Below are 12,565 nucleotides of genomic sequence, written 5' to 3' on the forward strand. Positions count from 1 at the left end.
AAAAATTAAACCAACAAGTAAATGACTTAAATTTATTATTATTATTATTATTATTATTATTATTATTATTATTATTATGGGTGCTTGTGGTGGTGATGGATAGTGGTTGAAAGAGGAGCAGTAAAGCAAAAGGTGTAATATAGGAGTTAAATAAATAGTTTTTAGGACACAAAGTCTTCCATCTTTTTACTGAGGGAAGTTCTGCAAACTGTCTTGTTTTGGTCTCCACTGCTGAGTTTAGCATCCACTTGCATTTCATAGATTTCCAAATTCAAAACCACTTTCAAAACTTGAAAAACACAAAGCACAACCTGAATTACTCAAAAGCAACCCAGACACATCTTGTCATTATTGCTTGTAGGAAAAGTAAGAGTAGTAGTAGTGTGTGTGTGTGTGTGTGTGGGGGGGTCTGATAACAAGTTAAATGTGGTATGGGCTTTATGTCCACACTGCGGTGGTGAAACGATGAACAATGTCCTAGTGATATGAGTGACACTTATGCATTATTTAATGAAACAATGAGACATAGTTGAATGAGAGTTTTTAAACGTATTTCTTCAAACTGAAGGTACTTTTCTTTAAATTTGTGAATTCCAAATTCGGGATACACCACATCAACCAGTAAACAGTCTATGTGTAAAAACAACAGAAAGCACACCTTCACATACTGCAGCAACACACAACTAACAAGACACCAGTAATAACAATAAATAACTGAATCAACTAGAGCAACACTTTCTCAACTGTGTCCAAAATATCTTCTTTCATTGATTCAGAGAGACAGAGAGAGAGAGAGAGAGAGAGAGAGAGAGAGAGAGAGAGAGAGAGAGAGAGAGAGAGAGAGAGAGAGAGAGAGAGAAAGGGGGGCTCCCATTGAAATCCTTGAAAGACTATGGATAATAGAAAAATGCTATGAATAAAAAAATCAATATGGAATAATAAGTTAATTTCTGGATTTTAAAATGTAAGCTTTAACAGCAAATAAAGACATTTTGCTAAGTGAAAGATACAGGAGTTAGCAGCACTGGATAAAATACAGCATGCAAGAGAATAACTACTGCAAACCGAGACGCTGTCCGAGGTGCTAAAAATATTGACACACTGCAGCAGTTCTAAATTCAACGTCTCGGGACATCACAAAAGATTTATACGTAGAATCTCTCTCTTTTCATCATATTTCATAAAAGGAAATACCAGGTGCATTGACGCCTACGCATATGATTAAACAAATATGATGTTGGAAGAGCTTGGAGAAATGGAAACGATGCAGCACTTTGAAATTCCATTGATAAAGCCAAGAAATACAGAGTAAGAAATTTAAAAGAGACGGTGCTGTCCATGGTGCTAAATAATGACAGCTCACGTTCCTTAAATGACAAGAAGGACCAAGACAGAAATTCTGCCTCTCAGGACACCAAAAGGATTGAAAGGTTTTCTTTCTTTCTCTAAGTTTATTAAACACATATGTCACAAGGAGACATGCCAGGTGTGGTCACACCCACTCAGTATGATTTAAATGTTATGATGTTGGTGGAGCTTAGAGAAATGGATAAGAAGCAGCACGTTGGACTTTCAGGGACCAAGGACATGAAATATGTGTAGGTTCTTTCACCAAGAAACTTAAATTACTGAGGGGCTATCCGTGGAGCAAATAATGACAGCTCATGTTCCTTACGTAACAAGAAGGAACAAGACAGAAGCTAAAGAAAGATCAAAGTCTCTGACAAAAATTCTTTACTCACCTCTAGAGGAGAGTCTGGTTCATCCAGGATGTTCTTTTCACTCTGTATCCGCTGCATGGTTCCTGTAGAACTGGGGTCTATTATCAGCACGTTCTGACTACCAGCTGTGCCAAACTTACAGTCACTCTTTCTGGAGTCAGTCGTCCTGCACACCTCGTAGTTGTACACATGTGGCAGAGTCCCTGTCCCCAAAGTGTCTGAGTAACGTGGTGGATAATATGGAATCACCGGGAGACTGGAGTGATACAGGATGCGAGACTGTCTCCATCTGTAGATTTTCACTGATATAATAACCACTAAACACGTGATGAAGAGAAAGGAAACTACAGCCAAAGCCAGCACTAAGTAAAAAGTCAGGTTGTCATTGTACTCCTTGTCGTGCGTAAAGTCAGTGAACTCCAACAGCACTTCAGGGTAGCTGTCCGCCACCGCCACGTTAACAATGACTGTAGCTGAACGAGAGGGCTGCCCATTGTCCTCCACGAACACAGTCAGTCTTTGTTTGACAGCATCTTTATCAGTGACTTGGCGGATAGTTCTTATTTCTCCATTCTGTAAACCCACTTCAAACAGTGCCCTGTCTGTGGCTTTCTGCAGTTTATAGGAGAGCCAGGCATTCTGTCCAGAGTCCACATCAACAGCCACCACTTTAGTCACCAGATAGCCCACATCTGCTGAACGAGGAACCATCTCAGCCACCACAGAGCCTCCAGTCTGGACCGGGTACAGAACCTGAGGGGCATTGTCGTTCTGGTCCTGGATGATTAGTTTCACAGTCACGTTGCTACTAAGTGGAGGGGAGCCTCCATCCTGCGCTTTGACACTAAAAATTAACTGCCTGATCTGCTCGTAATCAAATGACTTCATTGCATGGATCACTCCACTATCAGTGCTGACTGAAACGTAATCAGAGACCGGAGAGCCATTGATTTCAGTATCCTCGAGAAAATAAGATACACGAGCATTTTGATTTTCATCCAGATCTTTAGCTCTCAGTGTTAGAACAGAAACTCCCGGGGAATTGTTTTCTGTAATAAAAGCATTGTGAGCGCTTTGTGTAAACATTGGGGCGTTATCGTTAACGTCAGAGACCTTTAAATAAAAGGTTTTATTTGTGGATAGTGGAGGTCTTCCCCCATCCGTAGCAACTACAGTGATGTTATAGCGTGATATAGTCTCACGATCTAACACAGCATCTGTTACTAATGTGTAGTAGTTTCTCAAATTCGATTTAATTTTAAAATGTGCGTTTTCTTCAATCCTACAGCTTATTTGACCGTTAGCTCCAGAATCAAGATCTTTCACATTTATTATGCCAACAGTTGTGCCCGGAGGCGAATCTTCTGACACACGACTAGTGAATGACATGACGCTTAAAGCAGGGGTGTTGTCGTTGACATCAATTACATCAACGATCACTTTAGCGGAATCTGTTAAACCTCCCTGATCTTTTGCATCTATTCTGAGCTCGTATTTTTTTTCTCTCTCGTAATCAATTAAGCCTTTTATTAAAATAACGCCCGTCTTTTCATTTATTGTAAACATATCAGTGATGTCACTGTTGAGATCAGAAAAATAGTACGTCACGACACTATTTGAGCCGAAATCTGCGTCACTGGCGTTAACGACAGTTACATAAGAGCCCTTGTCGGCGTTTTCTATTACTGTTGCTTTGTACACAGACTGATTAAATACAGGCGCGTTATCATTAACATCCAGAACAGTGACATCGATATTTACTGTACCAGATCGCTGCGGAGATCCGCCATCTGCAGCGATCAGCTTCAGAGACAGGTTTGGATGGGTCTCTCTGTCTAATGGCTGCTGCAGCACCATTTCAGCGTATTTTTTCCCACCTGCATCCGTGTTTTGTTTCAGAACAAAATAATCATTTCGACTCAAAAAATATTCTGCGAGGCCATTAAGGCCGACATCTGGGTCGTCTGCGCTAATCAGGGGAAAACGAGCACCGCTGTTTGCCAATTCACTGACTTCAAAATGAATGTTATTTCTTTTGAAAGTCGGCGAATGGTCGTTTATGTCAGTTATTTCAACTGTAATCTGATGGAGCTCCAAAGGATTTTCTAAAATCAACTCAAAGCTGAAGCTACACGGTGTTACGTCTCCACAAAGCTGCTCTCGGTCTATTCTCTCATTCACGACCAAAGTCCCTTTGTCTGGCTTCAGCTCAGTGTACTGGGTGTTTTCTTCACTCACGATACGGGCACGGCCAGAACGAAGCCTCTTCAAATCCAAGCCAAGATCTTGTGCTAGGTTACCAATAAGTGATCCTTTCTTCATCTCCTCTGGAACTGAGTATCGGATGTGTCCAAAGACGATGTGATTGAGGAAGAACAAATGTAACAGCAGCTGCATTTTCAGTGCGCAACCAAATCGCCATTTTACGCACCAGCGGTCGGATGAAAATCCACACGCCATAGCCACAGAAAACAGTCCTGAAAATGTTTATGTCCGACAACAATCCAAGTGCGACCCTCTCAAAGAGAAAAACACACGCTAAAGCAAGCCGTTCCTTTCTTTATGACAAGGTGTGTCCTCTAATCTCCTACAACAAAACGCAATCTCTGCTCCTCCCAGAGACTACGCAACGTAACACACTGCTCCTGTCTTAAGAAACAACATTTGACTGGCCAACAGCGTCTCTTAGAGCCCAAAATCCGGAACTACAGGCATAATATCATACAATATGAAAAATGTAAATTGCAGATTTGATTTTAACGCGTGTAACCGTTGTGATCCAGAAGCAACTCTCTGAAAAAATCAGATCAACATCAAATTTTGTCTGAGGCCACAATAATGTAAATAGATGTAAACATGCAAAGCCTGATACAACAACGGCTGCACAGGCATATAAAAACATAGGACTTATCAAACAAAGCGTGTCACTATCACAATAAATATTCATTTGCTGGGATTTTAGAAAAAAAATGCTCAAATATTTATGGGAAGAAAGAAAGAAAGAAAGAAAGAAAGAAAGAAAGAAAGAAAGAAAGAAATGTTATATATTTTTAAAGTTGCTAAAGCATAAATAATATTTTCATTAAAAACCACAACTCACCTCTAGAGGAGAGTCTGGTTCATCCAGGATGTTCTTTTCACTCTGTATCCGCTGCATGGTTCCTGTAGAACTGGGGTCCATTATCAGCACGTTCTGACTACCAGCTGTTCCAAACTTACAGTCACTCTTTCTGGAGTCAGTCGTCCTGCACACCTCGTAGTTGTACACGTGTGGCAGAGTCCCTGTCCCCAAAGTGTCTGAGTAACGTGGTGGATAATATGGAATCACCGGGAGACTGGAGTGATACAGGATGCGAGACTGTCTCCATCTGTAGATTTTCACTGATATAATAACCACTAAACACGTGATGAAGAGAAAGGAAACTACAGCCAAAGCCAGCACTAAGTAAAAAGTCAGGTTGTCATTGTACTCCTTGTCGTGCGTAAAGTCAGTGAACTCCGACAGCACTTCAGGGTAGCTGTCCGCCACCGCCACGTTAACAGTGACTGTAGCTGAACGAGAGGGCTGCCCATTGTCCTCCACGAACACAGTCAGTCTTTGTTTGACAGAATCTTTATCAGTGACTTGGCGGATAGTTCTTATTTCTCCATTCTGTAAACCCACTTCAAACAGCGCCCTGTCTGTGGCTTTCTGCAGTTTATAGGAGAGCCAGGCATTCTGTCCAGAGTCCACATCAACAGCCACCACTTTAGTCACCAGATAGCCCACATCTGCTGAACGAGGAACCATCTCAGCCACCACAGAACCTCCAGTCTGGACCGGGTACAGAACCTGAGGGGCGTTGTCGTTCTGGTCCTGGATCACTATTTTCACAGTCACGTTACAACTGAGTGGAGGGGAGCCTCCATCCTGCGCTTTGATGACAACGTGCAGTTGTTTAATTTGTTCATAATCAAATGAACGGACGGCGCTTACAACTCCGGTTTCAGAGTTTACAGACACGTAAGTAGAACCTGGAAAACCCCCGATTTCTGTGTCTTCCAGGATATAAGAGATTCTTGCGTTATTACTCCAGTCTGAGTCATAAGCGCTAACAGTGATTACACATACACCGGGAGAATTATTCTCTGTGACGTAAGCAGTATATATTGATTTATGAAACACCGGGGCGTTGTCATTAATATCAGAAATACGAAGGTGCAAATTTATAGTACTTGAGAGAGGCGGAGAGCCAGAATCGGTCGCCGTGATACTAATGTTGTATTCTGGTGTTTGTTCTCGGTCAAATTCAGTATCTGAAACCAATGAATAATAACTAGTCAGAGATGATTTTATTTTGAAAGGTAAACGACTATTTATTGAGCAAGTTATCTGCCCGTTTCTTTCCGAATCTGCGTCTTTAACGGTAAAAACTGCTACAGTCGAGCCCAAAGGAGCGTCCTCAGACAGAGTATTGGAAAAAGACATGACGTTCAGAAGTGGTGCGTTATCATTAACGTCTATAACATCAATGATCACTTTGCTGAGGTCAGTCAATCCGCCCTGATCTTTGGCTTCAACTCTAATTTCATATTTTTTGTCCTTTTCGTAATCTAATGTGCCTGAAATCGTTATTATACCCGTGTTTTTGTCTATTTTAAACATATCAGCCAGATTTTCTTTCAAATTAGAAAATGCGTACGTCACCAAGCCGTTTGACCCGCTGTCAGCATCTGTAGCATTTATTGTGATTATATGGGTACCTAAAGCAGACTCTTCTAAGACAGCAGCTCTGTATAATGACTGATTAAAAACTGGAGGGTTGTCATTGGCATCTAAAACTGTAATATCGATATTTACTGTACCAGACCTCTGCGGTGTTCCGCCGTCTATCGCTATCATCCTAAATGAGAGTCGGGAGTTCTCCTCTCTGTCCAGCTGTTTCTGTAGGATGAGTTCTGCAAATTTACTTCCATCTGGATTCGCGTGTTCCTTCAAAACGAAATTGTCGCTTGTGCTTAAAACATATTTTTGTAATGCATTAACTCCTACATCTGGATCATCCGCACTTTCCAACACAAAGCGAGATCCTATGACAGCAGACTCGCTAATTTCCATTTTTATGCGGTTATTTCGAAACACGGGTGAATGATCGTTTATGTCCAGAATTTCAACGACGACACGATGCAGTTCAATTGGATTTTCTAAAATAATCTCGAAGCTGAAACTGCACGGTGTTACATCCCCGCAAAGCTGCTCTCGGTCTATTCTGTCTTTCACGACCAAAATGCCTTTGTCTGTCTTCAGCTCGACGTGCTGGATGCTTTCCTCGGTCACGATACGGGCTCGACCGGAACGGAGCCTTTTTACATCCAAACCAAGATCTTGTGCTACGTTACCGATAAGCGAGCCTTTCTTCATCTCCTCTGGTATAGAATACCGAATCTGACAGTTTGCCACCGACGTGAAAAACACAAGGCACACGATCATCCATCTTGGCCACCACAAACGGGAGAAAAGACGCCATTTGAAACGTTGCAGTAATCCACCAGCCATGATTCACGAGGACAGTATTAAACATCCAAATGAATAGAGAGTGTAGCAATCAGGGAAAAATAAGAAACAAAAATATACTGCGTGTTCTTCCTAAGCATCAACTGCAGAATCCTCGTCTTTCCTCTCCAGAAAAAAGCCCCTCCTATATGCATCGAGGAAGATATAATATTCATGCTGTGAAAGCTGCACAACACTGTTATTTAAACAACGGCGCCACTTAGAGGATAGAAAATGTCGTTCCCACACTGAAATAATAAGTATTAAAAAAATAAATAATAATAACAAATAGAACCGAGTGAACTGCAATAAAGTCAATATTGCTTGTTGCATTCAGAACATTTCCACAATAGTGCACATGGAATTTCACAGCAAATTAAAATATTGACTTTTTTTTTTCTTTTTCAGGCAGGACACAAAATATAACTATGAAATCTGAGTTGTAAATAATGCTTCAAATTTGTTATGTTTGCTATTCATATAAAAGGTACAGTACTGACAGGTTTAGACACGAGGCAGACTTGATTCTAAACTATTTTTAACGATATAAAAAGAGAAAGAAATAAAAGAAAAATGCATTGATGGAAAAGTCGCTGTCCATGGTACCTGTGCTGGTGGCCTCATGCCCCATTATTTTTAAAGCAACTGAAGAGAAATTCAAGGTGCGTCGATTCGTATTGTATAATAATTAACTCACCTCTAGAGGAGAGTCTGGTTCATTCAGGATGTTCTTTTCACTCTGTATCTGCTGCATGGTTCCTGTAGAACTGGGGTCCATTATCAGCACCTTCTGACTACCAGCTGTGCCGAACTTACAGTCACTCTTTCTGGAGTCAGTCGTCCTGCACACCTCGTAGTTGTACACGTGTGGCAGAGTCCCTGTCCCCAAAGTGTCTGAGTAACGTGGTGGATAATATGGAATCACCGGGAGACTGGAGTGATACAGGATGCGAGACTGTCTCCATCTGTAGATTTTCACTGATATAATAACCACTAAACACGTGATGAAGAGAAAGGAAACTACAGCCAAAGCCAGCACTAAGTAAAAAGTCAGGTTGTCATTGTATTCCTTGTCGTGCGTAAAGTCAGTGAACTCTGACAGCACTTCAGGGTAGCTGTCCGCCACCGCCATGTTAACAATGACTGTAGCTGAACGAGAGGGCTGCCCGTTGTCCTCCACGAACACAGTCAGTCTTTGTTTGACAGCATCTTTATCAGTGACTTGGCGGATAGTTCTTATTTCTCCATTCTGTAAACCCACTTCAAACAGCACCCTGTCTGTGGCTTTCTGCAGTTTATAGGAGAGCCAGGCATTCTGTCCAGAGTCCACATCAACAGCCACCACTTTAGTCACCAGATAGCCCACATCTGCTGAACGAGGAACCATCTCAGCCACCACAGAGCCTCCAGTCTGGACCGGGTACAGAACCTGAGGGGTGTTGTCGTTCTGGTCCTGGATCATTATTTTCACAGTCACGTTACTGCTGAGGGGAGGGGAGCCTCCATCCTGTGCTTTGATAATAAACATCACCTTTTTGATTACTTCATAATCAAATGAACGCACTGCATTTATCACTCCGGTTTCTGCATTGACCACAACATAGTCCGACACTGGTGACCCACCTATATTACTGCCATCTTGTTGCAGGATATAAGATATTCTTGCATTTTGGATTTCATCTGGGTCTCTTGCAGATACAGTAAGAAGAGAAACGCCTGATGGGTTATTCTCTGTCACAAAGGCTTTGTAAATACTCTTTGGAAACACTGGAGCATTATCATTGACATCAGAGATCTTTACATGAAATGTTTTCTTTGCTGATAAAGAAGGTATACCTCCATCTGTTGCAACTACTGTGATGTTATAGTCTGATACAGTTTCGTGATCTAATGCAGCATCTGTTACTAATGTGTAGTAGTTTCTTAAATTTGACTTTATTTTGAAAGGGGTGTTATGTTCTATTCTACAGGTCACGTGTCCGTTGTCTCCTGAGTCAAAATCTTTAACACTAATTATACCAATGGTTGTGCCAGAAGGAGAGTCCTCTGACACAGGACTCGTGAATGACATAAGAGTAATAACAGGTGGATTATCATTCACATCAATTACTTCCACTGTGACTTTACTGGAGTCTGTTAAAGCTCCTTGATCTGTGGCTTCTATGCGTATTTCGTATTTCTTGACTTTCTCATAATCAATTTCCCCTGACAGATATATCATGCCTGTTGTTTTATTAATTTTAAACATATCACCAATCACGCCTTGCATTTTGGAAATGGAATAATAAATGAGTCCATTTGCACCGCTGTCTGCATCAGTGGCATTAACAGTGATGATATGTGTTCCGATCGAAGCATTTTCCAAGACCGTGGCCTTGTATGCTGATTCGCTGAAAACAGGCGCATTGTCATTAGCATCTTGAACAGTGATGTCTATGTTTACGGTACCGGATCTCTGTGGGGTTCCGCCGTCCACTGCTATCAGTTTGAGGGACAGACTTGGATGTCGCTCTCTGTCCAAAGGTTTTCCCAGCACCATCTCTGCATATTTCCTCCCATCATCATCTGAGTGCTTTTTTAAAACAAAATTTTCATTTGGAGATAAATTATAGTCCTGAAGGCCGTTAACTCCCACATCAGGGTCCGTGGCTCTGGGCAGAACAAAGCGTGCTCCGGCTGCGGCTGACTCACCGATCGTCAGCTTCAGATCTTGCTGGTGAAAAAAAGGCGAATTATCATTCACGTCTAATACTTCGACTGTGACGTGGTGAAGCTCCATGGGACTTTCTAAAATCAAATCAAAGCTGAAGCTGCACGGTGTTAGGTCTCCACAAAGCTGCTCTCGGTCAATTCTCTCCTTGACGACTAAAAGCCCTTTGTCTGTCCTCAGCTCCGTGTACTGGGCGCTTTCTCCACTCACAAGCCGAGCTCGGCCCGAACGGAGCCTCTGCAGTTCTATTCCGAGGTCCGACGCCATGTTTCCGATAAGAGAACCTTTCTTCATCTCCTCTGGAATAGAATATCGAAGCTGTCCCTCGGCGAACTGGATAACAAGAACGACGCAGGAAATAAAAATGCGCCATCTTAGTGTCCCTTGGAGATATTTTCCGGACTCCATTTGGAAACGATGGCCACTTCTTCTTCCTCAAAAAGTCCTAATTAATAAGAATTGTTCAGGCGCGCGTCGCAGAAAAGGCAGACGGATTTGGACACCTTTCACACGCAGTGAAAGACGCCGAAATGAAGCAAGTCTGCGGGCACCTCCAAATGATTAAAGCGTAGCTGCTGTTCAAAGACAACAGAAAGCTCCACAGAAACATTTATTCTTGATCAACAGCGTCCCTTAGAGTCCAGTTAAGAAATTACATCACTACCAAAAGAAAAGCCCAAAGTGATGAGTTTCCGACTGCGTGAATATCTTCACATCAATCAACAAAATGAATATCTATTGCCACATTAGACTACACACACACACACACACACACACACACACACACACACACACACACACACACACACACACACACACACACACACACACACACACACACACACACACACACACACACACACACACACACACACACACACACACACGACCCCTTATAAAGTCTAAATACACAAACGTCTCTGAATAGCAGTTGCTTATGAAAAAAAATCCTCATTTAATTCAGGAATATAAATCTGATCATTCTGTTGGTGCCATCATAATAACTATGGACTTGCATCACTCATCAGTGTCACTGATCACATGACATGTCCTTACGCTTGTTTCAGTCACTGTATTTGAGACAGAAAGTGTTTTCTGAGAAAACAGAACAGTTATTCCATGACTACACCCACTGCAGTTGTAGGCCAGCCTGTGTGATCTGACATCACTGCTTTGTAAATATGTGTGTCTGTCTGTCCCTCTGTCCTAACACTCTACATATGCCCACTCTTTGTCATTTGACACTCCTGGTTAATTAGAAGCGGTAAGATTGTTTAGATAGGTTCTAAATAAATGGTTGTATCTACCACAAAATATGGAACATAAAAATATATAATAAAACGCATCCACCCTCACATTAAAAACCTGGATTGGCTCTTCCCTATTTCTTTAAGTTTGTGAATTCCAGACTATGCCAAGCAGCAAAAGGTTAACAGGCAACACACCAAAAAAAAACCCCACCAAGTATATATATATATATATATATATATATATATATATATATATATATATATATATATATATATATATATATATATATATATATATATATATATATGTATAGCCTGACAACAAACAACAACATATCTGCAATAAGAGAGAGAGAGAGAGATGCAGTCACAGAATATTTTATAAATCGTGTTTGGAGAAAGGTCATGAATTCAAATTTGTAAATGTGCACCTATGCTGTGTAGCATTTAGTTTAATTGGTCAAGCAGAATGTGAATGCATTTTGTATGACTTTCTATGTTTAATTGTGACAATAAACTAATGCTTTTTTTTCGTTCATTACATGCGAACCCACTTTTGACTGCACTCCACGATATTATTGAACACTATAGCCTCAAAACTTTCATAAATAATTTCGTTTAAATTCCTTCAAAACAACGAAATACATACATTTAAATATAAATTCAAACTGCGTAAATAAAAATATTATAATATATTCTAACTATTGTGTCAGCTTTGGTGCAATTTTAAGTGTAAAATAAGTCAAAAATAGCCTGAGGCGCTGTCCGTGGTGCTGATAGTGACAGCAGCAGTCACGGTCCGCTTTATAATCAGTGGCGGAGCCAGGAAATTTTTGTTGGGGGGGCTGAGGTAAAGGTTGGAGGGGCTCCACAAAAAGTCACCGAAATTAACAATATATAGTAAATTGCTTTATAAATACCAAGGTATATGTTTTAGTCACCCGTGCTCCTCTAAAATGTGGTATCAATGTACACATACATCACTTAGAATTATTGCAAGTTCAGTAAACTTGCACATAGGTATAAATAAAGATAAGTGAAGTTTTAAGAGTGGCCGTAATAAATATTTAGGAAACCTAAATTTTTGGAATATGGAGTTAAATTTGTCTCATTAATACTTGCAAATGCAGAGAGGGTGATTTACAAATATCCTTTGATTTGTACACGTGCTTTGTGAGCCACAAACACAAATTTCTGATTTGTAAATTGTGTGTGGGTTTTTACAAATAAATGTTTATTTGCAAAACTGAAAATTTTGTTGGTGAAGGGTGATTCAGCATTGGTGGATTACCAAACATACACATTCATCACTTTGCTCAGTTATGCAATATTGAGACATTCTCAGAGCAAA

General features: G+C 40.9%; 3 protein-coding genes across 16 annotated transcripts in view; all 3 read right to left on the bottom strand.

The window, feature by feature from the left end:
• The window catches only part of LOC117519820 (protocadherin gamma-A11-like), a 911,360-nt gene that overhangs the window by 284,793 nt on the left and 614,002 nt on the right, over positions 1-12,565 (bottom strand). The gene's annotated exons all lie outside the window — the stretch shown is intronic.
• Positions 4,804-7,396, bottom strand: LOC117519832 (protocadherin gamma-A12-like). The gene has a single exon (XM_034181108.1). The coding sequence runs from the start codon at positions 7,255-7,257 to the stop codon at positions 4,804-4,806; it is 2,454 nt and encodes an 817-aa protein (XP_034036999.1). The 5' UTR covers positions 7,258-7,396.
• On the bottom strand, positions 7,943-10,372 carry LOC117520470 (protocadherin gamma-A5-like). The gene has a single exon (XM_034181812.1). It carries the CDS (start codon positions 10,370-10,372, stop codon positions 7,943-7,945), a length of 2,430 nt encoding a protein of 809 aa, XP_034037703.1.

The sequence above is a fragment of the Thalassophryne amazonica genome, chromosome 11 (genome assembly GCF_902500255.1).
Source record: "Thalassophryne amazonica chromosome 11, fThaAma1.1, whole genome shotgun sequence".
NCBI classification, from domain to species: Eukaryota; Metazoa; Chordata; class Actinopteri; order Batrachoidiformes; family Batrachoididae; genus Thalassophryne; species Thalassophryne amazonica.

Bases quoted from the DNA above. Each gene is read 5' to 3' on its own strand.
- LOC117519832 (XM_034181108.1), bottom strand. From the start codon at position 7,257: ATGGCTGGTGGATTACTGCAACGTTTCAAATGGCGTCTTTTCTCCCGT.
- LOC117520470 (XM_034181812.1), bottom strand. From the start codon at position 10,372: ATGGAGTCCGGAAAATATCTCCAAGGGACACTAAGATGGCGCATTTTT.